This window comes from Rhinatrema bivittatum, chromosome 5 (assembly GCF_901001135.1).
Source record: "Rhinatrema bivittatum chromosome 5, aRhiBiv1.1, whole genome shotgun sequence".
NCBI lineage: Eukaryota > Metazoa > Chordata > Amphibia > Gymnophiona > Rhinatrematidae > Rhinatrema > Rhinatrema bivittatum.
Window position 1 is genome coordinate 383,398,939 of NC_042619.1, and position 27,403 is coordinate 383,426,341.

At 42.2% G+C, this 27,403-nt stretch overlaps 1 protein-coding gene across 1 annotated transcript in view; it reads left to right on the forward strand.

The window, feature by feature from the left end:
* The window catches only part of GLRA2 (glycine receptor alpha 2), a 209,371-nt gene that overhangs the window by 114,151 nt on the left and 67,817 nt on the right, over positions 1-27,403 (forward strand). The window contains exons 5-7 of the mRNA XM_029601880.1: positions 14,093-14,175; positions 21,673-21,810; positions 26,844-27,058. Coding sequence (XP_029457740.1) covers positions 14,093-14,175; positions 21,673-21,810; positions 26,844-27,058 — 436 coding nt within the window. The remainder of the gene's footprint in view (positions 1-14,092; positions 14,176-21,672; positions 21,811-26,843; positions 27,059-27,403) is intronic.

Consider the following 27,403-nt stretch of genomic DNA (forward strand, 5'->3'; position numbering starts at 1 on the left):
GTAAAACGTGAAGAATGTGCATATCTTCAGGGTACATACATATGTGCATACTGCTGCACCACATGACTATCTGTGATGCAGCAAACTGACTTGCCCTCTTCAGAGTGAGACTATGTGTGACACGACAGATTAAGGCCGGAGTTTGAGACACATATAAACCCTTGGCCTATATAATGTGAATGTTTGACAAAGATCGATGTGGCAGCTTTAATAGTGGTTATAAACTATACTGTCATGTCTGTGGAAATTGCAAGTGAAGGCTGGACAGTATCAGATTCCCAATCTTGTCTTCAAAGAGCAGGACATGCATCCTCCCGTTGGGTCTCAGAGAAGGCAATGACACCTACATGACTTCATGACAGGCAAGGCCCTCACCTTTTCCAATAAAATATTACTTCTACATCAGGGAAAAAGAGGATTAGCATTCAGACAACCACCAAACAAGGACTGAACTTCATAATCTGGGTAAACAAATAAGCGTGGGGGTAGCTTGCTTATTATGGCGGTTACTACCCTAAACCAATTAAGCCTGATACATCACTTTGAATACATATACAGTGCTGCTCTCTGCTTCTACAGCAGGGGGAAAAGTGGAAAACAGGATTTACATTCAGGCAACAACCAACAAGGACTGAACTTCATAATCTAGGTAAACAAATAAGCATGTGGGTAGCTTGCTTATTATGGCGGTTAGTACCCTAAACCAGTGGTCCCCAACCTTTTTTGCACCAGGGACCAGCTTCAAGCAAGACCATTTTTCCGTGGCCCGGCAGGGCGGGGCAGGGGCGGGGCTTTGGTCATATGGGGGTGGGGTTATGGAGGGGGTTGGATTTTAGTGCACACTTATCATTTAATTATGACATTTATAATGTGAATGTGACTCAACTCACCATAGGTTCTCATATGCATGGCACACTGACCCATGATCGTCATGGGGCTAGATGTAAAAGTACAGTTTGTATCCACGGGAACCCCCCTGACCCACAATAATGGATGTAAAGCAGAATTATGACATTCCCCATACAACTCACCCTACAAAAAAGATATTCTGGTTCTGGTGACATCTCAGTAACAGTAACTCAAACTCCTTCTACTTCCAGGCTCAATAGCCCTACTTATGAAAAGACAGCAGTTTACCACCAATGCATGTCCTCTGAGAAAACACAACAAATAAGACCGATACAAACGCTTACATGCTAGCAAAATATTTCATCTCGGTAACAGACACAGAACCGACCTAACATATTCCCAGGATCTGTAGTAATGCACATAAACTAATCCACACACAGTTACACCTGTATTAAGGAATACACTCAAACAGGAGCAACCCTATCTATGAAAAGGCAACACTACAAATATTAAATCAAGTCCTAAAAACCAATACACCTCTTATTAGGAAAACAGAACTAGCAAGCAGCTATAGATCCCCACACAGAAATAATTGCAAAACTATACTAATAAGCAGAATAAATGTTTCAAAACAGCTATGAACAGAATAACATCCAACAATTAAAAACTCATAAAAACTATTAAACATTCTCCAAACACCAATAAAATATTTCAAAAAAGCAGACATCACACAATTAAAATGGCAGTCAAGAAAAATAAACTTAAAAAGCCACTTTTACTTACCCCCTCCAGCAGCTGTCCTACTCCCCTTCCCTGCAGGCCGTGGCACACACCAGAAGCAGCAGTAGAAGCTAAGCTCTATACTTATGGTCCTCTTCCTTAGTGCCCATGACTCACACACACACCATACCAGTCATGCCTCCATGACCAGTTTCTGTCTCTCACACACCAATCATCTCCCAAACAGTCTTTGGCGCACACACACACCAGTCACCTTCCTGAACAGTTTCTCTCATGCCATACACACACACAGAGGCTTCCCACTCCCGTGTTCTACTTACATATATGGGCTTCTCACTCTCATAATCACTTTCTCTGTCTCTCTCTCTCACACACACACACACTCACCAGTCTCTCACTCCCATGTTCTCTTTCAGATATACAGGCTTCTCCCTCCCATGATGTGTCTCACACACACCCAGGTTTCTCACTCTCATGCTCACTCTTCACATGCTTCTCATTCCCATAATCACTTTATTTCTCTCTCTCTCACACACACACCAGTCACCTGATCTCGCTCATGCATACACACACACACAGGCTTCCCACTCCCATGTTCTCTTTCAGATATACAGGCTTCTCCCTCCTATGCTGTGTCTCACACACACCCAGGTTTCTCACGCCCATGCTCACTCTCTTCACATGCACAGGCTTCTCATTCCCATAATCACTTTCTCTCTGTTACACACACACCAGTCTCTCTCATTTCCATGCTCACTCTCCACGTGCACAGGCTTTTCATTCCCTGAATCACATTCTCTCACATTCACACACACCAGTCTTTTTCTCTCACACACACCGTCACCTTACCAAGCAGTCTCTCTCTCTCATGCATGCACACTCACCCAGGTTTCTCACTCCCATGCTTTCTTTCACCCCCACAACATCAGGCTTCTTATGCCCATGCTTTCTCACATACCCAGACTTCTCACTTCCATGCTTTTTCTCTCTCACACACACACACACATCAGTCACCTCCCTGACTAATGTCTCACACTCTCACATACACATCAGTCATCTCCCTGAGCAATCACTTTCATTGTCTCTCACATACACACATCAGCTCTCTGACCAGTCAATCACACACATGCTGGCTGCCTGCTTCTCTCTCTTTCTCTCACTCACTTCCTCTCCCCTCCCCCCCAAGCACAAACGGTAGCTGCACCACCTCCTCCTCCAGCCCCCGCAGGCCAAGAAAGAAGAATCCCATCGGCCGCGGGAGGCTCACGTTGCTGTCTCCTTTACCTATTATCAGCTGCTTCGATTGCTCAGGGGCCGATGCTGCTGTCGCCGCTGCTATTTTTTCATGCGGCACGGCTCTTTCTCCTTCCCGCGCACCGCGTATCACTTCCTGTTCCGGGTCAGAGGGAAGGGGGGGGGGGGGGGGCGGGAAGAAGAAAAGGCCAGCCGCGGATGCCACAGCTTTTTTTTTTTTTTTTTTGCACCGCTGCCGTTCCCGCTGGGCTTGAACGTGCTGATAGCCCAGCGGCAACGGCAGCAGGGAAGGAAGAGCAGCGGGGCCGCAGCACCGCGGACCGGCAAAAAACTCCCACGGCCCGGTCCCGGTCCGCGGACCGGTGGTTGGGGACCCCTGCCCTAAACCAATTAAGCCTGATATATCATTTTGTATACATATACAGTGCTGCTCTCTGCTTCTACAGCAGGGGAAAATGTGGAAAACAGGATTTATATTCAGGCAACAACCAACAAGGACTGAATTTCACAATCTGGGTAAACAAATAATCATGGGTAGCTGCTTATTACGGCAGTTAATACCCTAAACCAATTAAGCCTGATACATCACTTTGAAAGCATATACAGCTTTGCTATCTGCTTCAACGGTAGGGGGAAGTGAGGAAAACAGGATTTACATTCAGACATCATCCAACAAGGCATCAATCTGTGCAATCTGGGTAAATAAGCATCAGGGTAACTTGCTTGATGCATCGGTTACAACCCTTAACCATAAGCCTTATGCTCACCTTTGATGCAACTCTAACATTACTCTCTGCACCGATGACAGGGGATGGCAGGAAATTTGAATCAAACAGTTACCAACAAGAGCCCTGAAGTTGGTGGTTGGTGAAACAAATATGGGAAAATAAGTGTGGAAGCTTGCTGGGCAGACTAGATGGGCCGATTGGTCTTTTTCTGCCGTCATTTCTGTTTACATTGCCTAGCTTGGTGTACTATGGTGCATGGGTGTAGGGATGCATGCAATGCCAAAGAGGAATGCTACCTTTGAACGAGTTGTGCATATACAGAAAACTGCACCAGGTAGCAAAATTGCTTTTAGCAACGCTGTAAGGGAAATTGTGATCCAACACCTGTGTGAGGTGTGCGCTACTGTTGCCATGTAGCTCCAATTTTGTGATCACTAAAATCCTGTGCAGTTTTTTTAAGTATGTACATGCTCCCATTTCAGTACAATTCTAAACATTTTATTGACCCAAAACCAACACTCTCTATACCTGCAGCCAGGGCAATAAGATGAGGACGACATGCAGATATGCTGCAAATAGGTATGCGGTTATAAATCCTAGCATACACTGGCTGTTTAACTGCTGAGGCACTGTTGTGACGTTGGTCTGGGAGTGCCCATGAGACTGTTTGCACACTCAGTACAGAGCTATTACTTCACCTGCACACCTTTAGGCACTTACAAATGAGGGTATAAACATTTTTTTCTGTCACTCAAACATTAAATTGTGTACCTGTTACTTTCCCATGCACAGTTCACCTTCAGTGAGCATTTGTATAGGTGTAGCTCTCCAGGGTTGCATTCCATGTGGACCACCATCACACTTATGGCACTATGTCATCCATATGTGAATGGTAGAATGCAGACTGTTGGTGATGGCTCTCAGGCAATACCATGCAGGTAGGCAACAAACTTCAATGCCACACAAGCCTTTTTTTACTGTCAGGCAGAACAAATGGTGGCAGTGACATGTTTTTCATGTACTGTTAACTTTCAGTACTGTATTCAAGTACAGTGTACTGGTGCATTGTGAAGATGAATGCTGAGTAGCCATACATGGTTTAGGCAACAGGATGACCTATACAGCCAACCATTGAGAGGAAGAAAAGGGATAGTGAGGAGAGCAGCAGCTAACAGGCCTCTGGCGCACCTCCCCTGGAAGGGGAAATGGTAGGTGAGGCCTATCAGGTAAAGTGTTTTTCTATAAGATTTTTCCAAATCTGGATGCTACTCAGCATGCTTTCCTGGGCTGCTGGAGGGAGACATGGGGGATCCGGGGGCAGATCGGGACATATGGCCATTGGTATTCCATGGTGTACAGGCAGATTATGCAATACACAGCAGAGCAACACAATCCTTGCAACTTTGGATGGGGCATATATTAAAGCTCTACCCTTCTTATCCAAACAGCAAAAATTACTTTTCAGAAGTACAAAGGTGCGTTCTATGATGCAGCAAGTAGCACATAAGGCCTCATTGTACCTCGTCTCTGCCAGCATGATGGGAATGGAAATGGGGGTGTGAAACCAGGGCCTGCAACCATATCCTGAATCTCCTGTGCCAATGATAGAACAAACACATGAATCATAGCATTGCCACTTGCAGATGTGACTGCCAAACCACAGCATCCAGTAAGACTGTATAAGGTAGCCTGTACCTTTGCTGAGCCTTAAAGGGTGACTGGCATGCCCTAAATGCCTTTCATAATGTTGTTGGCCACCATATATACTGGCTACCTATAGGCTAAAGGAGTTCATCTCTTCATGAGTAGTAAATCTGATGTGCCAGCAAAGGCTACTGGTGTGTAACTGGCTGTCAACGTTACATCGATATATGTGACACATTTGTGTTAGCAGCAAAAGACGTACCTCATGCTGTACATGCGAATGTGGCAGCTGTGCATTCTGTTCTCCATAGAAACCCATTACTGAGTCGACACACATAGGGAATATGGCAACCCACCAACATGCACAACATAATGGTTGTGGAACCGGTGTGAAGCTGTACAGAAACAATGTGCGACAATCTTTCAGATGCATCAGTAATGGCCCAGACGTGATGGTGCTGTGCCGGCAGTGTGGATGGGTGAAGATAGAGATTAACCAGTGACATTGTAAAACCTTTCAAAGATAGGATAGGAACAGGGCCTTTTGGTAATGTAGACATGCCAAGTATATAGTGCTTCCTCACTCGGCAACCTTTACGTTACATGCATTGTTTGCTCTCACTCATTTTGTCAACCTGTGAAATATAGGGACAAAAAGGCATGGCCTGGGCCAATGGCCACCATACATAAATACAAGTCACTTTACAGGCCACCAATCATGTCCTCCCCCACATCCACCTCCCCATTTTGGTGCTATTATGCACATACACATAGGCAGACATGTAACTTACAAAGAAAAACGTCTTACCTACAAGCCAACCATCACCATACAGCCCAGCCTCAGAATTGTCAAAGAGGCTCAATTGCATAAGTATAAAGGAATGGTGCGTGGCTCCCATGTACCTGGCTACCACACTCAGGATGCACATTCCAACGTCATAGACAACTTGGACGTTGATGGAGTGGAAGAGCTTTCTGTTCCTGTATGTCTCCTCCCTCTGACGGGATAGAATGATGGCCACATGAGTGCAGTTGATAGCTCTGACAACATTTGGAAAGTGTGCAAAGGCATAGAAACTTCTCTTCAAGTCTATCAACTCTTGACAGTCATGAGGAACTTTGATGTAGCGATTAATGTGGTCAGTGACTGCTTCGATGACCTGGTCGAGACAGTGTGAAAAAGTGGTTTGGGAAATCTCCCCCACAACCCCTACTGTGGTTTGGAAGGAACTGCTTGCAGTAAAATGGAGGGCAGACAAGAATTTGGTGAGGCCAGGGACAGCATGGGACTTTTAGGTGACCGAATCCAGATCCCCTCGAAGGTCTTCATATAATTTCTGCATTACTCAAGACCTGAGGCAGTACCTGCTAACCACAACTGGCATGCCCAGCAAGGAGGTATGTGATGGAAATATATGCTCCCTGTATCTCCAGCACTGTGGCTGCCTGTGTGCCGGAGGCTCGAGCAGGTCTTGAGCCGGCAATACAATGTGCTCTCATCTGCGGCAAGCCTTGCGAGGCATCATGTAAGCCTCTATGAGTACACTTGACACAAACAAAATGGCTTTAGTAGAGTTGAGCTGGTAAAAACAGGAGATTTTATTGGTCCAGGAAGGCATGGTAGGTGTGTGTGTGTTATGTTTAGAGTTTTTTTCGCGCATGATCCGCACCATGATAATACCGTGCTACGTGATACTGGGTGCGATAATTATTTTTTTGGCCGAAATGCCAAGAAAAAAGGTGTAGTTATTTGCTGCAATAAAAACCAGTGATAATGTGTGTAAGGGATTGCAGGAAGCGCTAGCCAACTATATTTTACATTTATCCCATCCACACTCCGCATACACAATTTGTGATGTCATTTATCATGTGCGTTGTGACATTATCACGTGCAATAACGGCTTGTCGCAAATTAATAGGGATGTGAATCGTGTCCTCGATCGTCTTAACGATCGATTTCGGCTGGGAGGGGGAGGGAATCGTATTGTTGCCGTTTGGGGGGGTAAAATATCGTGAAAAATCGTTAAAAATCGAAAAATCGAAAAACCGGCACATTAAAACCCCCTAAAACCCACCCCCGACCCTTTAAATTAAATCCCCCACCCTCCCGAACCCCATCCCTCGCCGGAACATCGTTAAAAATCGAAAAATCGAAAAATCGAAAAACCGGCACACTAAAACCCCCTAAAACACACCCCCGACCCTTTAAATTAAATCCCCCACCCTCCCGAACCCCCCCCCCAAATAACTTAAATAACCTGCGGGTCCAGCGGCGGTCCGGAACGGCAGCGGTCCGGAACGGGCTCCTGCTCCTGAATCTTGTCGTCTTCAGCCGGCGCCATTTTCCAAAATGGCGCCGAAAAATGGCGGCGGCCATAGACGAAAAAGATTGGACGGCAGGAGGTCCTTCCGGACCCCCGCTGGACTTTTGGCAAGTCTCGTGGGGGTCAGGAGGCCCCCCACAAGCTGGCCAAAAGTTCCTGGAGGTCCAGCGGGGGTCAGGGAGCGATTTCCCGCCGCGAATCGTTTTCGTACGGAAAATGGCGCCGGCAGGAGATCGACTGCAGGAGGTCGTTCAGCGAGGCGCCGGAACCCTCGCTGAACGACCTCCTGCAGTCGATCTCCTGCCGGCGCCATTTTCCGTACGAAAACGATTCGCGGCGGGAAATCGCTCCCTGACCCCCGCTGGACCTCCAGGAACTTTTGGCCAGCTTGTGGGGGGCCTCCTGACCCCCACGAGACTTGCCAAAAGTCCAGCGGGGGTCCGGAAGGACCTCCTGCCGTCCAATCTTTTTCGTCTATGGCCGCCGCCATTTTTCGGCGCCATTTTGGAAAATGGCGCCGGCTGAAGACGACAAGATTCAGGAGCAGGAGCCCGTTCCGGACCGCTGCCGTTCCGGACCGCCGCTGGACCCGCAGGTTATTTAAGTTATTTGGGGGGGGGTTCGGGAGGGTGGGGGATTTAATTTAAAGGGTCGGGGGTGGGTTTTAGGGGGTTTTAGTGTGCCGGCTCACGATTCTAACGATTTATAACGATAAATCGTTAGAATCTGTATTGTATTGTGTTCCATAACGGTTTAAGATGATATTAAAATTATCGGACGATAATTTTAATCGTCCTAAAACGATTCACATCCCTACAAATTAATGAATGATCCTGTAAGTTATATGTCGGGGTAAATGGTGTATCCAATTTTGAGCCATTGGTGAAATTCCTTCAGAGCCGATTTGGATCCCTTCCATATCAAAAAGATATCATCAATGTATCTTTTCCAACAATGAATGGATGGCATCATTCACTCAAATAGATGTAACTTCAAAATTTGTGAAGGGATCATCTATGTCACAACTTTTGAAGAGAAATATATCTGTTCAAGTGAATGATGGATGCCCATCCACTGTTAGAAAAGATACATCAATGATTTTTGATAAGGGATCAGAATCAGCACTGAAAGAATTTCACCAATGGCTCAACCAATTGGATACATGATTGAGGTTTACCCTGACATATCACCTAGATAGTATCGTGTTCCTGAATATACATATTCAGAAAGACCAACACCAACTGTCAACATCCCTCTATAGGAAACCCAATGACAGAAACAATTTATTGTTATTTTTAAGCTTTCATCCAAGTCATCTATAACGGAATCAAGCAAAGAATATGGCTCAAATATTCTTGGAACAAGGTTATCCTTTATCAACTATTAAACAGGCATATCGCCGAGCCCTATATAGCATCCATGATCTTTTGATGTGATCTGTACAAAGAGAAGCTACAAATTGACAGATTTGTATGATACAACATTCCACCCTAACTTCAAAAATATGCCCTATCATTAAGAAACACTGGTCCATTTTACAGAACCATCCATTACTAGGAGAAGGTCCAATGTTTGCCTTTTCCAGAGGGTATAACATCAAAGAGGGTTATTCGATCCTCATTGGATTCGATGAATAATAAAAATTCTACACATCCTCCAGAATGTACTGATGCATGTCAATTTTGTCTGCAAAAAAGAGGGATTGATTATGTGACAAGTTCAACAGGTCAACAATTTAAATGTCTACATGACTGCTCATGTCAAGCCACATTTGTGATCTATTTGCTTGTATGTCCCTGTAATCTGTGCTACATCGGAAAAATGAAGAGAAATATTTGGACTCGATTAATTGAATATAAAAGATGCCTCAAAAACTAGTGCATAAATACTCCTATAATTCAACATTGTTTGGACAAACAATACACTTTTGAGGAGCTAAAATGGTCCTTATTGGACCACATCAATGCAGATTGGTGGGGAGGGGACAGGTTGAAAATACTGAGCTGAAGGGAACAGTATTGGATTTTCCGGCTTAACACAGTACATCCAGGTGGGCTAAATTCGGAACTTGAATGGCATCTATTTCAGTAATACAATTTGATATACATAGTACATACCTTGACTAATTAATAATGATGTAGTTTAAACATATGTGACATCATATGCACCAGGATAGAAATCAGCCTTTCTGAGCAATGCATTCACTCTCTTAGATATGTGATGAGAAGACGTTTGCATGACCAGAAACTGACCACATCTAAAGGTAGTTTACAATAAAACAAGCCTGTATTAGTATTAACTTGTCGGTGTTCTCTCAAACTGTATTTACGTCTTGCAGTTCCACACTGAAGAACTGAAATAACAAGCTTTGTCAGAAGCCCCTGATGCGGCAATGGGAGAAACATAGCACTATGTCAGGCCGATTCATCAGCTGAATACGTTTATCGAATGATAACAACAAAGGGGAGTAAGATTCTCTCTATTTTTAACTGCAATTTTCATAAAAGAAACAAAAATAGGGAATGGTGATATTGGGGTGGATTATAATGATTATAATTAACCCGAGGCATGTAATATTTATGTGAAAGCATGGGCCTTATGAACAGACCTTCCACTATATATAAATATTTCTTGTGATTTGAAATAAATTGTCTTTATTTCAGTGGGAGTTTAAAAAGTTTATAAATCATTCATGATTGCTGATTAATTTATTATTTACTTTGCCAGTCATGTTTTTATCTTAAATTAGTTATTTTAATTTTGCTTGCTTTTTAACTTGATATATACGGTAATTTTATGTTATATGCTGACTAAGGATGTATTCATGGAAACTGATAAGAAATTTTGATTGCCAGTATACAAATATTGAAATAAATAAATAAATAAACTGATTCCAAATCCAAATGATTATTTTTATTGGTTTGAATTTATGTGAATATTCACAGATACAGACTTAAATCTTTCAATATTTGTATGTAAATCTTTTAATCGTTGCTTTGTAATTTATATTTTGTTGCAAATTGCGTATCACAGGTAGTATAAAAAAAATCTGTAAATAAAGAAATTTGAACCAGGTGAATATGAATATTTAAGTAAGTCAGCGCAGCAAGTCAGGGTTCAAATCCCAGTGCCACGCCTTGTGACCTTAGGCAAGTCACATCCCCCACCATTGCCTCAGGGAAAAACAGATTGTGAGCTCTATGGGCACAGGAAAATATCTACAGTACCTGAATATATTCTGATTAGATGTGGCTGAAAGGAGGAATATAAATCAAATAAATCAAATAAAAATAAATTATAGTTTGCCTTTCCTAATAAAAAGTCACAAGTCAGATTACAATATGCATATTGACAATAAATAATACATTAATATATAGATATTGTTACTAGGTAAGTGGCTTGAAGGATTATAATCCTGAAATAATCCATATAGGTAAATTTGCAAAGAAGCAGACTCATGTCATTTTAAGAGGGCAATTTTCAAAGCCATTTCTGAGAGTAAAACAGTATTTTACCCATAAAAACAATTTTTGAAAATTGCTGCTATGGGCCAGATTTTAAAACATGTGCGGGCGTAGATTTGTTCGCACAACCCAGGGTGAACAAATCTACGCCCGATTTTATAACGTGCGCGCACCGCCGCACGCACGTTATAAAATCCAGGGTCGGCGCGCGCAAGGGGGTGTACAGATGTGCATCTTGCACGCGCCGAGCCCGAGGGGAGCCCAGATGGCTTTCCCCATTCCCTCCAAGGCCTCTCCGAAATTGGAGCGGCCTTCGAACTTTTTCTCTGGCCCGTCCCCACCTTCCCCTCCCTTCCCCTATCAAACCCACCCCCAGCCCTAACTAAAACCCCCCCCATACTTTGTTAAAAACGTTATGCCTGCCCGAGGCAGGCTAACTTGCACACGCCGGCGTGCCATGCCCCAGCACATGCCGCTGTGCTGGAGCCCTGGACCACCCCCGGACCGCTGCCACACCCCCGGCCATGCCCAGACCACCTCTGATCCACCACCTCGCCCCCTGACCACCCCTTTTTGCAAGCCCCGGGACATACGCGCATCCCGGGGCTTGCCCGCTGCCGAGCCTATGCAAAATAGACTCGGCGCGCGCAGGATCAAATTTTCTCGGGTTACACTCGTAGCCTTTGAAAATCTGCCCCTATATGTAGATAACATTACATATGTAGAGGATAAATTTCAAACAACTATGCATGGCCCCATGTGCGCATACATGTCTATGGAGCAGATTTTTAAAAAGTACACGCATGCGTACTTTTGTTCATGAACCCGGTGCTAACAAGAGTATGCGAGATTTTAATAGATACGCACGTAGCCGCGCATATCTTTTAAAATCCGGGGATGGCGCGCGCAAGGCTACGCAAAATCGGCAGCCTGCGCGCACCGAGCCTCGCAGCCTGCCTCCGTTCCCTCCGAGGCCGCTCCGAAATCGGAGCGGCCTCGGAGGCAACTTTCTTTCCACCTCTCCCCACCTTCCCCTCCCTTCCCCTATCTAATCCACCCCCCAGCCCTATCTAAACCCCCTCTACCTTTATTATAAAAGTTATGCAGGCCCGAGGCAGGCGTAACTCACACATGCCGGCCAGCTGCCGGTGCATGATGCTCCGGCCCGGGAGTAGTTTCGGAGGCCTCAGTCACACCCCCGAAATGCCCCTGGGCCGGAACCATGCCCACGGCCCCGCCCCCAAAATGCCCCCTGATGACGCGCCGGCCACGACACGCCCCCCCCCCCCCCCCCACCAGAAAAGCCCCGGGGCTTACGTGTGTCCCAGGGCTTGCGTGCGCCGCCGAGCCTATTCAACATAGGCTTGGCGCGTGCAGGGGGAGCTTGGGGCAGGTTTTTGGAGTGGTACGCGCGTACCCCTTTGAAAATATGCCCCTATGTGTAGATCTCAGCTAGTATTTTATAACCCGCTCATATCAAACATGCGCACTCTATAAAGTACATGCATATCTACCCCCAAATATTTGTGCATGTGCATTGAAACTACGTATATCAAGGCATTGAAACCATGCACATTTCCTATTTTAAAAATATATGCACATATAGGGGTAGATTTTCATAAAATACTCATTACCCGGCATGCACACATGGACACGCAATTTTATAACATGAACGTGCTGGCGCGTGTATGTTATAAAATTCTGGGTCAGAGCACGCAAGGGGGGTAAAAGTTTGCAAATACACGTGGCAACGCATCGGGGCCGTCCCCAGTTCCCTCCCAGTTTGCTCCAATTGAGCGGACTGGGAGGGAACTTCCCAACCCTCTACCCTAACCACCCTTCCCCTATCCTGCCCTCCCCCATCCCTATCCTAGCTACCCCTAATTATTTCATTTTACCTTTTGCTCCTGTAAAGGAGGAGAAAGTTGCACACGCCAGAACCCTGCTGGCACGTGATTCCCCGGCACATCGGCAAATTCCCACTGTACCGGGCGCCTCTAGCCACGCCCCACCCTCCGGACTGCACCCTTTTAAAGCCCCAGTGCTTACACGCGTCCCGGGGTTTACGCGTGTGGCCGGGCCCATTTGAAAATAGGCCGGTGAGAGTAAGGCCCGGCCACGCACATAAATCCCAGAATTTACAGGCACCAGGGTTCTAAAATCTACCCCATATGTTCTGGCCAGTCTTAAAATACGTGCTCATATATAAAAATAATCAGTTTACTAATTAGCCTACTAGTTTGCCCAGTCCTTGTCTTGGTCATTGAGACTTTCCTGGTTCTACAGCCTGAACTCCCCCCCACTTCACCCAGACTTCCTACTCAGTCAGTACTACACAATAAACACATTTATCATTTACGCTAGATAATTAGCAGATATAAAAATATGCAAGTAAAATGGCAAATGTATGCATGTGTTTTTTAAAATCACAATTTAAGTGTGTAAATGCTGACACCCCCCCCCCCCCGAATGCATCTAGACTGCCCATTTTAACACGCATATATGTGTACATGAAAATGAAAATAGCTGCATATTTTTTTACTTTTATAAAATATGGAATACGCAAGTAGAGACTACTTACGTGTGTATATGATAAATTTTACATGCATAATGTTTTGAAAATTCACCCATGTGTGAAAGGTTCTCAGTTCCATAACCACTTGTGCCTTTTTGCTTACATTTTAATGACTGAGAATTATTACAGAAATAAATGTATTTATGCAATTGACATTTTTCTTGAGCTAAAGGTATCTTTGGATACTGAACACACTAATGCCTGCATTCTAACATATCTTTAATAGCAGGCACATTTGCTTTCTGTTTGTTACCTTGTCAAGTTTGTGCCATTTCAAGAATTAAATGCTTGGAATATACCTTCATAATTTTTTTGTAATGTTTAATTTGTTTGTGTTCTGTACTTTTAGATATTTTGTTGATTGTATTTTGCTGATTTTATTATGTGCATTTATTGGTATACGCTAAGATTTTCAGATTAGTGGACTACAAATTTTTTTTTAAATAAATAAAAATAGACATTTGTAAATTCTGTGATTGTACTAATTACAGTATATCTCTTGCCCACTTATAGGCTGACTTTAATCTTATCATGTCCAATGGACTTGAAGAATTTTCCCATGGATGTACAGACATGTGCAATGCAACTGGAGAGCTGTGAGTAACCTAGTAGAGAAATTGTAAAATTATTTTTTTAATTGTATAATTAGAAAACACATGCCATCTGGTCTTAGTTATTTATTTATTAATTATTTATTTAACATTTTTCTATACCGACCTTCATAACCATATCAAATCGGTTTACATAAAACAGGGAGGAACTTTAACAATAAATAATAAATAATCATTTAACCGAAGGAGCAAAGTTACAATCAACAAGGAGGATAAATTTGGAAGCATAGGTAGCTGGAAAAAAGAGTAGAAGGAGACAAATAGCTGAGAACATAATAACAATAGGGGTTAGAATTTTATATATTTTGGCTGCTTAGGGGTTTCTAATTCCAGAGTTCGTGAATTGTACATTTATTGATTTGCAGTCATGGTTAAAAGTCTGCCTTCCAATACAACTTGTGCTACAATAGATATGGTTAAGAAAAAGGAGGTGATAATAAGCCTTCAAACTCTTGATGCAACTCCATCATGGCTCTCTACTTCAACAGGGGGAGGGGGGGGAGGGGAATTGGATTCAAACTGTAACCAATGAGGGCCACAACTTTTATGGTCTGGGGAAACAAATAAGTATGGGTTTAACTTGCTGATGCAGCAGTTACTACCCTTAACCAATAAGCCCGACACTTTGATGCAACTCTAATATTGCTCTCTGCTTTAATGGCGAGGCATAACAGCGATTGTATTCAACTAGCAACCAACGAGGGCCCTGACTTTTACGGTGAGGGAAACTGATAAGCATGGTGGTAACCTACACAGCTCAGCAGATACTACCATAAGCTTGCTGGGCAGACTGGATGGACCATTTCTGCCATCATTTCTCTGTTTCTATATAGAAGATAGATAAACGTGAAATTGAAATTTCAGTTTGTATGTGTTCATTTTTTTATTCTAAAAAAAAAATGAATAAAGTGGATGTGCTTAGAAGGAAATAAAGGAAGGAAATGAAAATGAGCATATCTGCAAGATATAAATATTAAAAATATACACATTAGGTAAAAAACAAATGTACATGAAAAGTAACATTCATTTATATTTGGAAGATATATGTTTTATTTTTCGTGTACGACCATCCACAGCTAAAAGTTTAAGAAAAGCGTATCTCCTGCTGTGCACACAAATGAAAAGTTCCCAAAACGGATATGGGTATGGGTGTGGTCTGAGCAGGGCACGGACTTTCCTGGATTTCACATTGAAATTAGTGTGCAAATAATTACGCACATACGGGCGAGTGCCGGGGTCCCCTGCTGGGTTATCTTTACTTCTGCTCCGGATAATGTGTAAGTAATAAAATAAAGAGAAAAATAGACAGATCGGCAGGCAAAGAGAGGAAAAGGGAGGTAATTAAATGAGTTGGGTTTGGAAGTCCTATTCCTTACCCGAGCAAACTGGGAATGAACTGGGAAGACTGGTAATGGCGTCGGTGCTCGCGCCTTTTAAAATCCCCCACACACACTTACGTGGTGGAAGCGGCATTTGCACGCACAAGCGCACGCCCATTTTAAATTGAGCGCACCTGTGCGCACAGTCAGGCTATTTTATAAAGCTTTGAAAATGAACCTGGCAAAACTACACGCGCACAGTTACACCTGCTATTTGGTGCGTTTAGTTTCACCAAGAAATGTTTCTGCACGTACTTTAAAATCAAAAAGTGTGCATGTAAGTCAATGCCAAGGCTTTACCTCTGCATATAATTTTATGCCCGCATCAACTGTGCAATTTTCTAAAGGGTCATTGTTGTTGGTAAAGCACTACTTTGCCTGTAGGAATACTTTTGAAAAGTACTTTCCCTCTGGCCTAACACACAAAGTGTGAATGAGCCCTTCCAGGTGCTCCAGCACGCCTTTTGAATCCCCTGAGGACCAATCCAGATCTTCAGGGGCGGGGCCATACAGCAAAGCTATCTGCCATCTGAAACTAGCACTCTTTGAGCCAGCCTATGGCTCCAAGCACGAGACACCAGCACCAAACTGAGCAGACCTCAGACCAATCCCTGGGACACTCTTTCTCCCTGATAACAACACTCATAAAAAATAAAATCAATACACATCATTAAACAGTATGTATAAATATATCACGCGCGATATCATTGGGGTAGATTTTTAAAAGTTGCACGCGGGCGACATGCGCGCACTACCCGGCGCGCGTACATGTACACCCATTTTTATAACTTGCGCACGCAGGCGCATGCAAGTTATAAAATCAGGGGTCGGCACACGCACGCGCCGACCGCACTGCCTTCCCCCATTCCCTCCCCCTAACCTGACCTTCCCACTCCTTCCCTTAACCTTTCCCCCCCCCCCAAATTTTTATTTTATCTTTTGCGCGCGCCGGATCCTTCAACACACTGGCAATGGTCACTGTGTTGGAGGCCTCTGTCCTCACCCCCAGACCGCCCCTGGACCGCCCCTCCCCCATCCATTTTTGCAAGCCCCGGGACTTAGATGCATCACGGGGCTTTACGCACGTCGCCGGGCCTTTATAAAATAGGCCTGGCGCGCATAAGAGCAGTTACGCGCGTAAACTTTTTAAAATCCGGCCCATTGATTTCACAAATTAGACCTTGCTTTGAGATGGGAAACTACTGACTTGAGCTTGCCATGCATGTGCAAGAGTCTCCCGCTTCTCTGAGAGGCTGAAGATAACTTCAGGTCCAATGATGCCACATTGACTTTCTTGTACTCTACTCAGCCAATTTGACCAATTTGTCTTGCTGTGGTGTGGTCAAATGCAAGCTTCATTTCCCCAGTTGCTTTAGTGTTTAATGTAGTTTGTCAGCTGCTAAGAGCAAGTATTTTTAGGACTAGTAGGTTAGAAATATTCAATATAAATTACATGGGTTGCATTATAAGGCAGCAGACTTATGCTCCAATTGCTTTCAATTCATGCTTCTTTGTAGACAGGTCCTTTAGTGATACTTCTTTCTTTAGCTGAATGTGGTAATTGTATTGAGTACATTTCAAGAATTAGTTGCTCTATTTTTGGGTGTATTAGAGTATCGAAACCAAGTCTTTTCCTCCATACCAATGACTCAGGCTTGTGCTCCTCCTTATATCCAGTATTGCTGGTCAATGCTGTTGGGTATATCTGCTTTCTTGCCATTTCCTTTCATGCCCTTCCTCCTCCTCTCCACCCCTCCTGCTCGCTTTTATTCTCTGTGACTGCAGGGCCTTAACACTGGACTCTTCTTTCTTCTCCATTCCAGCATGACCTATACACCACTGTTCATCCTCACATTCATATGTCATGTCCTATCAAGCTCATGCTCTCTCCCTCAGCTCAGCACTTACCCACCTAAGCATACTAACAGCATTTGTATTCCAATCATTGGGCCTCATTTTCCAAGCACTTTACCGCGTGCGATAAATTCGCAAATCGCGTTAACAGCTGTTAACGCGATTTGCGAATGCAAATTAGTTATTTGGTATTCAGGGGGCGGAGCATATGTAAAGCGGGAACCTGTGTATCGTGTGCGGCGAAACAGCCGCAGTGTTAGCGCGGCTGCTAGCGCGGCTAATAACTACAACTCAAACCTCGCGTTATGGACTGCGTTACGGGCCTGAAAAGGATTACCGCCATCCACGATAGTTCCGGACAGCCTGTTTCAGGCTGGGGGAGAGAGAGAGAGAGAGAGAGAGAGAGAGAGAGAGAGCCTTACTATAGTGCCTATGCCCTACATAGGTATTTTAACCCCTATGGGAGGGCCACCTACTAATTCGGGGTGGGGATTAGGTATGAGCGTCGGGGGTTGGGGGCCACTTTCGCATTCCACATGAGACCTACGGACAGAACAGTGGTCTCTAGTGCAGATTTGCTGGCTGTCGGAGTGAGGACGCTCACTCCAAGAAGTGGTTTGGGCAACGTTCTCTCTACCTAGCTTGATGGACACTCTACCTGGGCAACAACATGCTAGGTGGAGAGAATGTTGGCCAAATCTCCGCTTGGAGTGAGCGTCCTCACTCCGACGGCCAGCAAATCTGCACTAGAGAGCACTGTTCTGTCCGTAGGTCTCATGTGGAATGCGAAAGTGGCCCCCAACCCCCGACGCTCATACCTAATCCCCACCCCGAGTTAGTAGGTGGCCCTCCCATAGGGGTTAAAATACCTATGTAGGGCATAGGCACTATAGTAAGGCGCTCTCTCTCTCTCTCTCTCTCTCTCTCTCTCTCTCTCTCTCTCTCTCTCTCTCTCTCTCTCTCTCTCTCTCTCTCTCTCTCTCTCTCTCTCTCTCTCTCAAAACAGGCTGTCTGGAACTATCGTGCACCGCGATAAACATCGCGTGCGGCGCTACTGTTTTCGTGAATGGCGAAAACATCGCCGCACGCGATTTTTCCCCACTGCACGAAAGAAGCCTCATTTGCATTGGTAACGCCCCCTAATGCGTTACCAATGCGATATTGGAAAATAAGGCCCATAGTTATGCAATCAAAAAATCAGACACTTCTGCTATATTTCATTCTCTCCACTCGTCACTCACCTTTTGCAAGGTTTAGCACAGAGATTAACAACACTTGATACAGACACAAAGACCAAGGAAAATGACCCCCTTACACAGGTAAAGTGCATTTACATGAGTAAAACCCAGTTTTACATGTGAAAATTTAAAATCATGCCTTTAGTGAATAGGATTTAGGATGAAAAATATATTAGGGTGAGCTTTAGTGAATCAGCCTCATTGTGGCTTAGTAATGAGGTATGACATGAGACAACCAGAGAAATATTTTCAAATTATTAATAACAGAAGGTCCAAGGTTACCACTTGTGATATGTGATATCTTGTATTGAATGTCAGTATATAAAAACAAATAAATAACTAAATAAATAAATAAGAAATATAATTAAATCTCTAAGGAATTTATGAAGCAAAATTGTTATATGAAAAACTAAGAACTACAAGAAGGTATAAATATTAATGCAAAAAGGGTTTTATAATACAGTAATAGCTAAGGGTCACTATTAGTCTTTTTAAAGACAGGCCAGGAAATATATTTGAATGGGTATTTGGAGAAAACAAAGATCCCAAAAAGCTTGTATTGTGTATTGGTTTTCAATGATGTAACAATGGGAAATTTAGCTAACAAAGAATGCATGTTAGTGGTCTTCTAAAAGGAGATTTAACTTTCAGAAGAGATGCTAAGGGAATGGGTACAAAATCAATATAATCAAAACAAGTGGTAATGATGGGATTCTCTGAAGGGGATTTAAGGGACATGGGGCTGTCATGGTCAGTTCCTTCAACAACGTAGCAAGTAAAGTTTATTTCAGCTTTGCAAAAGCATTATTATATTCATATTTTTTTTTTTAATAAAGTATGGAAATATGAATTGGAATTAAATTTGCAAATTGATAACTAGCAAGTTGGTTCACAACTGGTAGTAGCTTTTATTGATGTGGGGCAGTACAAAGTTCAATATTTTGTATATTGCTCTTTTTTATGCATTTATAAATAATTGGGAAATGAACATACATAGTAACATTTCAGTTTTTGCTCGTAATGTTTATTGCTTATGTTTATTATATCTTGATGAATCACAACTTATTACATTAATAAAACAGAGTGATGTGCATAGCACATTAATATGAACAACAGCACTAGCAAGTATAAAATATAAAAACATTACAAAAATTTAAATAAAATAAAACTATAAAAAGACAATAAAATAAAGCATAAAAACCACAAAGAACATAAAACATAATAGAGAGATAGAACTAAGGTGCAGATAAGCTTGTAGAAAAAAATGAGTCTTAAGGGTCTTTCCAAATTTTATATAGCCTTTTTCAAGATGAACACTAAGCGGTAATTAATTCTATAGGCATTAGAGATAGGAAAATAAAAAACAGATTTCTCTAGATCTTTCAAAACATATTTCTCTAGTAGAAGGGACCACTAATAGCTCTTTCTGAGAAGAGCATAGTGAATGTGGATGTAATGTTTTGGCTGGCGGTAGGATATCCCATGACCAGCCATACTCAAACCGAATGCCGATGACATGGCCTCCTCCCTCTTGGCTCTCCCTTAGGCATGCATGTGAATGGCATGCTAATTCTTCAAGGCCGTATGATGGGAAACAGACCACCAGTGCTCAGTGATGCCATCATGTGACTGGGGTATTTAAATCCTAGCCACACTCCCTACCTTGCCTCAGCAACAGATCCTCCTGTAGTCTCTGTAGTTGCTTTCTGATCCTGCCTGCCATGTTCCAGATCCTGCCCATCATGTTCCTGACCCAGCTGCCTTGCCTTGTTTCTGTTCGTTGCCCATCCTGTCCCAATTTCTTCACTGCCTGATCTCCTGGTATTGACTTTGCTACAGACCCGGACAACTCTGTTGCCTACTGCCTGCCACTGACCTCAGTTATGGATACCAACTACACCTTGTTCACCACTTGCCCTGACCGTCTGTACCTGGTAACCATCTGATCACAGCCTGTCGACATCAGCCTGGCTTTGGACTCTCTCTTTCTGACCACCCTTTGGGACACTTCCCTAAGTTCTGCTAGCCCTTGGATCCCAAGGGCTCCACCTATAGGGAACAGGGCTTGTATAGGTAATTTAGATCAGTCCTAGTCAGGGGTGTGTTGCCAGCTTTCTGTGTGGGCCTAGTGGGCTCACCTACTAGGCTGCACCAAGCATGCCACTGCACAAGGGCCCACAACCACAACAGTGATGGTAAGTAAGGAGAGATTAGAGAAGAAAGATATAAGAGGATGCCCCAGCATGTATCCAATCTTAAACTGGATTTATAAAGTGACTGGAAGCCAATGTAGCTCAATCAGAAGGGGGATTACATAATCAAACCTAGACTCTGAAAATAAGCTTAGCAGGAGTGTTCTGTACCATTTGAATTCATCTAATCTATACAGTAAAGACCATGTAACACCACATTGCAATAATCTAGTCTTGTGAGGAGAAGTGAATGAGTTGTCCTGTCAACTCTCAGGGACTGGGCCCCCCTGGACCCTTCTGACACACAGGCTCCAGGAAGGAGGTAATTGGGGGATAAAGTGGGCACTCCCTGGCACATTTGAAAGGTGGTGGTGTGGTGGGGAGGCTAGACCAGGCAGGTTCCAGCCTGGCTCTGGGCAGGTTGAAGACAGGCTCCAGGCTAACTCTGGGTAGGATCTGGACAGGCCACATTCATGCTTTGGACCAGATCTAGGGTCAGAAGGGCCCAGGGAGGCCCAGTCCCTGAGGGTTGACAGGACCATGGGAAGCCCCCCTTTTTCTAATGCCATGAATATAAAAATGTATGAAAATGTTAGAGTATGTTCATAGGAGGTTATTTTCAGTTAATTCCATTTAGAATGAACTGCATTCATTGTATTTTTTGCATTCATTTTAAATGAATGCATACCCATATTGGGCATATTGTGAAAGCTTTTTCTAAGAAAATCTGAAAGTATTCATGCTGTCATGTTTTATATACATTGGCTTCAGATATCTCCTCTCTTTACCATCTAATGACCTATAATTTGTTTACTCTAGTTGGATACACCATGAATGACCTGATATTTGAATGGCTGAGTAATGGCCCTGTGCAAGTAGCTGAAGGTTTAACTCTCCCACAATTTATTTTGAAAGATGAAAAGGAACTTGGTTATTGTACAAAGCACTACAACACCGGTAAGCATTTTTACAATTGTTTATATAAATTAATTTCTAAATGCAATATTTTGTTATTTTATGAAGAACACCAATTGAAAGCAGTAGTGTCTTGCCAAAGAAATTAAAGGGCATGTCAGATCTGCTAAGAGAATTTTTACTGTTTCTCAGGTTTTAATGCACCTCACATGAGCAACACCTCGTCAGATACCCATTCCTCCCCAGCATGTTTCTGCTTCCCTCATGTAGACTTAGCAGAATGGGCTCTGCAGCCATAGCTACAAAAGTAAGCAGCAGAGCTCAGTATCCCTCCCACCCAGAATAGGAGACTCCCAGTACAAAGTTCAGTCATACTGTAGTTCACAGAGCCCATCGAGGACATGGCCACAGACCCATTGGCATACTAGGCAAGGAAAGTGCAGTCTGGCCAGCATGTCTAGCGTATGATCCTGCCTCTTTCTTGGTTCTGCACCTTGCTGTGTTGTTGTACTACTATTGCTGCCTAGTCTGTCCTTCTTAAAATAACAACATAGTTATGATGGGAGAAAAAGACCAAATGGTCCATTCAGTCTGCCATGCCCAGCAATTTTCTTATGGTAATAACAGCTAGAGATGTGCATTGGGTGCCCCATCATTTCCACTTTCGGGTTCGTGTGGCTGCGGGAAAATCTCGTATTCCCGTGGATCGGCATTTTTTTTTCATAAAAACATTATTTTTCGGCTTAGTGCGCGCTAACTCCTGTTAACGCGCCCTAACAAAAAGTAACAAAAACTAATGTTTTTGTTTTGGAGACACAGCCAGGACAAATCCACTGCAATAGGAAGAAATAAAAAGCATAGAGTGAGTAGCCCTTGTAGCTGCATACAACCCAGAGCTGAATAAAATCAAGAAAAATCATAAAAGACCTACAACCACTATAGCTAGAAGATGAATCACAGGGCAGAAATATGCTTAATATTTTATACACTGTGTAGATCCTGCAATGTAGTTTATTAAATGCTAACATAAATCTCCACATATCCATCTGTGTGTGCCACGGACCTTTTTGAAGATTTGGCTGATTATGACTATATTTCATGTTTCTAAAAATATTCTTCAGCTGTTTTTGCTTTATTCATGTATTACTTGTATCAGTATGATGGCTGCTCGGGGGTTCTGTTAAGTGATATGCGCATAATTCAAAGTCAAATGTGAAACAGAGGATTTCAGCCTGATTCCAATTAAATTTCAGATTTTCCTGTGATCTTCTGAGGAACCTGGGGAAAATCCAAAGCTGATCCTAAAATTTTGTAATGCATTTGTGGATTCCAAGACATTTGCTGTGGATTTGCTCAATAATCCAACAAGAATTCAATTTTGAAAAAAAAAAAATGTTTGTCAAGCTAATTCAGTGCATCTGTAGAATTATTGTACAGATTCATCAAATTGTGGGCATACCATTTACAAGGGACTCGTACATCTTTATTTCTGATAAGGATTAGAATAGTAGCACTGTGATTTGCTTAAATGATAATAGTGGGGCTGGTTAAATAGAAGGAAGGTTTCTAATAAGTACTTGTTCATAAAATTTAAATGAGAAAAAGGGGCAAGTATAGTGATTTTTTTTAACTGTCAACTGAACTATTTAAAACAAAAGAATTGAGACATGCTGCTTTAAGATAGTTGAGGTGAAGTGAAGAACAAGGCTAGAGAACTGAACAATTGGATTAAAACAGCTTGAGGTTGCTAATAATAGTAATTAAGCATTGTCTGGTAAATCGCTGGGCCTGTTGCTTAACACAACATACTTTATGATCAGTTATAAAGGTTAAGTACTGGCCTACTAGAAAAACAATAAGATAGGTGAAGTGACCTACTGTAAACTATAAGCGGAATTTTCAAATGTTGTGCCTATATAATCAGCATATATGCATGTAAATACCACATACTCATTTTTGAAAAATAAATCTCTGCATGTAAAAAGAGAGCAGTCCGGGGCATTCTTGAGAGGGGAAAATATTTACACATATAAGTTGCTGTTTTATAAGAGATTTCCGCGTGTAGGTTTGGCAGCTTACTTGCCTATATTTACACCTGCTCTTTATGTGGAGGAAGTGATTGTAAAGGTCTTAAAAGTGAAATACTGACTGGGAGGGTCTGGGTGAAATGGGGGAGTTGAGGCTGAAGAGCCAGGAGGGTCTCAATCACCGACAGATGGACTGGGCGAACTAGGAGATTAATTATTAACAATGATAATTTCATTGTTGCACGCATTAGAAAATCTCCCAACTTAATTTCATAAAACCTGACTTAAGGGGAGTAAATGCATGTAAATTATGTGGATGAAATCTCTATGCATATATTTTTATAATTAGAAATAAAAATGTGCAGATATAGTAGTTGCGTGCCACTTCTCCGGCTAAGCATGATAGATGGATATCTCAAACATCTTATATGGATAAGTAGCACTATTTAAGACTTATCTGGCTATCTTATTTAGCCAGATAAGTAGAACTTTAAGCCATCCTCCTACTGTACCGCTACTTAGACAAATCTGCTACTTTTTTTGAAGGGGTTAATAAACATGTGGATAAAGTTGAACCGTAGAGATGTAGTGTATTTGGATTTTCCAAAGGCGTTTGTCAACACCCCTCATGAGACGCTTCTACGCAAACTAAAAAGTCATGGGTTAGGAAGTGATGTCTTTTCATGGATTACAAACTGGTTAAAAGACAGAAAACAGAGAGTAGGATTAAATGATCAATTTTCTCGGTGGAACAGGGTAAACAGTGGCGTGCCTGGACCAGTGCTTTTCAATATATTTATAAATGACCTGGAAAGGAATATGATGAATGAGATCATCAGATTTTCAGATGATACAAAATAATTCAGAGAAGTTAAACCACAAGTGGATTGTGACAAATTGTAGGAGGACCTTGCAAGACTGGAAGATTAGGCATCCAAATGGCAGATTAAATATAATGTGGACAAGTGCAAGGTGATACATGTAGGGAAAAATAATCCATGCTGTAGTTACATGATGATAGGTTCCATTTTAGGAGCTATCACCAAGGAAAAAGATCTAGGCATCATAGTAGATAATAAATTGAAATCGTCAGCTCAGTGTGCTGTGGCAGTCAAAAAAGCAAACAGAATTTGAGGAATTATTAGGAAGGGAATGGTAAATTAAAAAGAAAATGTCATAATGCCTTGATTCGCTTCATGGTGAGACCGTACCTTCAGTACTGTGTACAATTCTGGTCGCCACATCTGAAAAAAGATATAGTTGCGATGGAGAAGATAATAGAGAAGGGCGACCAAAATGATAACGGGGATGAAACAACTTCCCTATGAGGAAAGGCTAAAGAGGTTAGGGCTGTTCAGCTTGGAGAAGAGATGGCTGAGGAGGGATATGATAGAGGTCTTTAAATCATGAGAGGTCTAGAATGGGTAGATGTGAATTGGTTATTTCTCTTTCGGATAATAGAAGGACTTGAGGGCACTCCATGAAGTTAGCAAGTAGCACATTTATTTATTTATTTTTAACTTTTATATACCGACATTCCTGTATAGAATACAAATCACACCGGTTTACACTGTATCTTGAAAACATCGCCTGGGAGCGTTACATGGAACATGAGGGAAAAATAAATAATTGAGATACATTTGAACTGTACATGGAAACAAGCGGGGAAAACAGCTGGGATACTGGGACTTTGAAAACACCCATTGAAACAACCAGGGAGCATAACATTACTCGAAAGCAGATAATGCATACTTAATCAATGGATAAATAAATAAAAATAAATACTTAATAATACTTAATAAAAACATTAGACAAAGTATCTGAGCCATAAGACAAAAATCAAATAACTTGGAAAAGGGAGGAGGAAAGCATCCATTTAACAAAGGTATTTAAGTAGGAATGTGGATCTGGAAACAATGATAGACAGAAGTCAAGGTCTAGAGTCCAGCTCTGAGGGAGCATAAAGATCTCGATGGGGTTGTTCTTCTAGAGGGAGAGCTCGATTAAAGATTAAACGCTAGGCAGGAACAGTGGATCCCGAAATGAAATAGACAGAATGAAAGGCAAGATGCGATGCAATGTCAGGCCAAAACATTTAAAACTAATTAGAGACAATTATTTCACTCAGTGCACAATTAAGCTCTGGAATTTGTTGCCAGAGGATGTGGTTAGTGCAGTTAGTGTAGCTGGGTTTTAAAAAGGTTTGGATACTTTCTTGGAGGAAAAGTCCATTAACTTCTATTAATCAAGTTATCTTAGAGAACAGCCACTGCTATCGCTGGCTTCAATAGCATGGGATCTACTTAGTGTTTTGTTACTTCTTGCCAGGTACTTGTAGCCTGGATTAGCCACAGTTGGAAATAGGATGCTGGGCTTGATGGACCCTTGGTCTGACCCAGTATGGCAATTTCTTATGTTCTTATGCATGTTTATTTTATGTATGTGTGCAGTTTGCTGGGCACATTTGCGCATATTTTATAACCCGCACATATCATATACCAATGGGTTATAAAATATAGTATATTTCTGTACATCTATATACACCCTATATTTATGGGTATGTGCACAGCTGTTTTAAAGTTATCCTCCCTATCTACTAAAGGTCACAACTTAAATGAGTTGTGTTGATCTCAGCACAGTTAAATCAAAAAAGCACCTCTGTAATATAGCATCATTAAAGAATTCTGCTTAGGACGATCCAAGTCCATTCAGGTCCTCACTGTTACCATAAACAACTTGCTGGGTAGACTGGATGGATTATTTGGGTCTTTGACTGCTACCATGTACTATGTTACTACTGTGGTAAGAAAACTGCAGGCCTTAGAGGTGCATTTCAAGACTTGTATATAGAACCTTATATGGCTAGCATTGATCATTATTAATTACTTTCATAAAAATTAAAATTTAACAAATGTTCTGAAACATTTGTAATCAAAAAAATATGGTTTTGTCTTTTTTTGATGAGGTTGAACCCTCTATGGGTACTTTGAACTGAAGGTGATATAAAATCAACATGCTTGGTTAATTATAGCAAATTTTCATTTTTAGGGAAATTTACATGCATAGAAGTTAAGTTTCACTTGGAACGCCAGATGGGATACTATTTAATCCAGATGTATATTCCCAGCCTTCTGATTGTCATATTATCCTGGGTTTCTTTCTGGATAAATATGGATGCTGCTCCTGCAAGAGTTGCTCTGGGAATTACAACAGTGTTGACTATGACAACTCAGAGTTCAGGCTCCAGGGCTTCTCTTCCAAAGGTAATAACTATATGTTTCTAATCTAGAATTTATATACACTATCTTTTTGGTCCATCAAAACACCACCCAATGTGGTTTACAACTAACAAAAAATAAAAAAGTAAATAATCAAATACATTATAAATATAGATAATAAAATATATGATAAATAAATGCAACGAATCAAATACATAAATAATAACATGCACACGCACACCGATCTTGCATATTACTTACTAGTAATGTGAATAAAAAGGTTTTCCTTGCCTTAATGAGTACACCTTTTGGAGCTCCATTAACTGTATGCATCTGATGTTAAATGATCACAGGGCTGATTTATCCTTCATCATTATGGCAAGGTTTCAG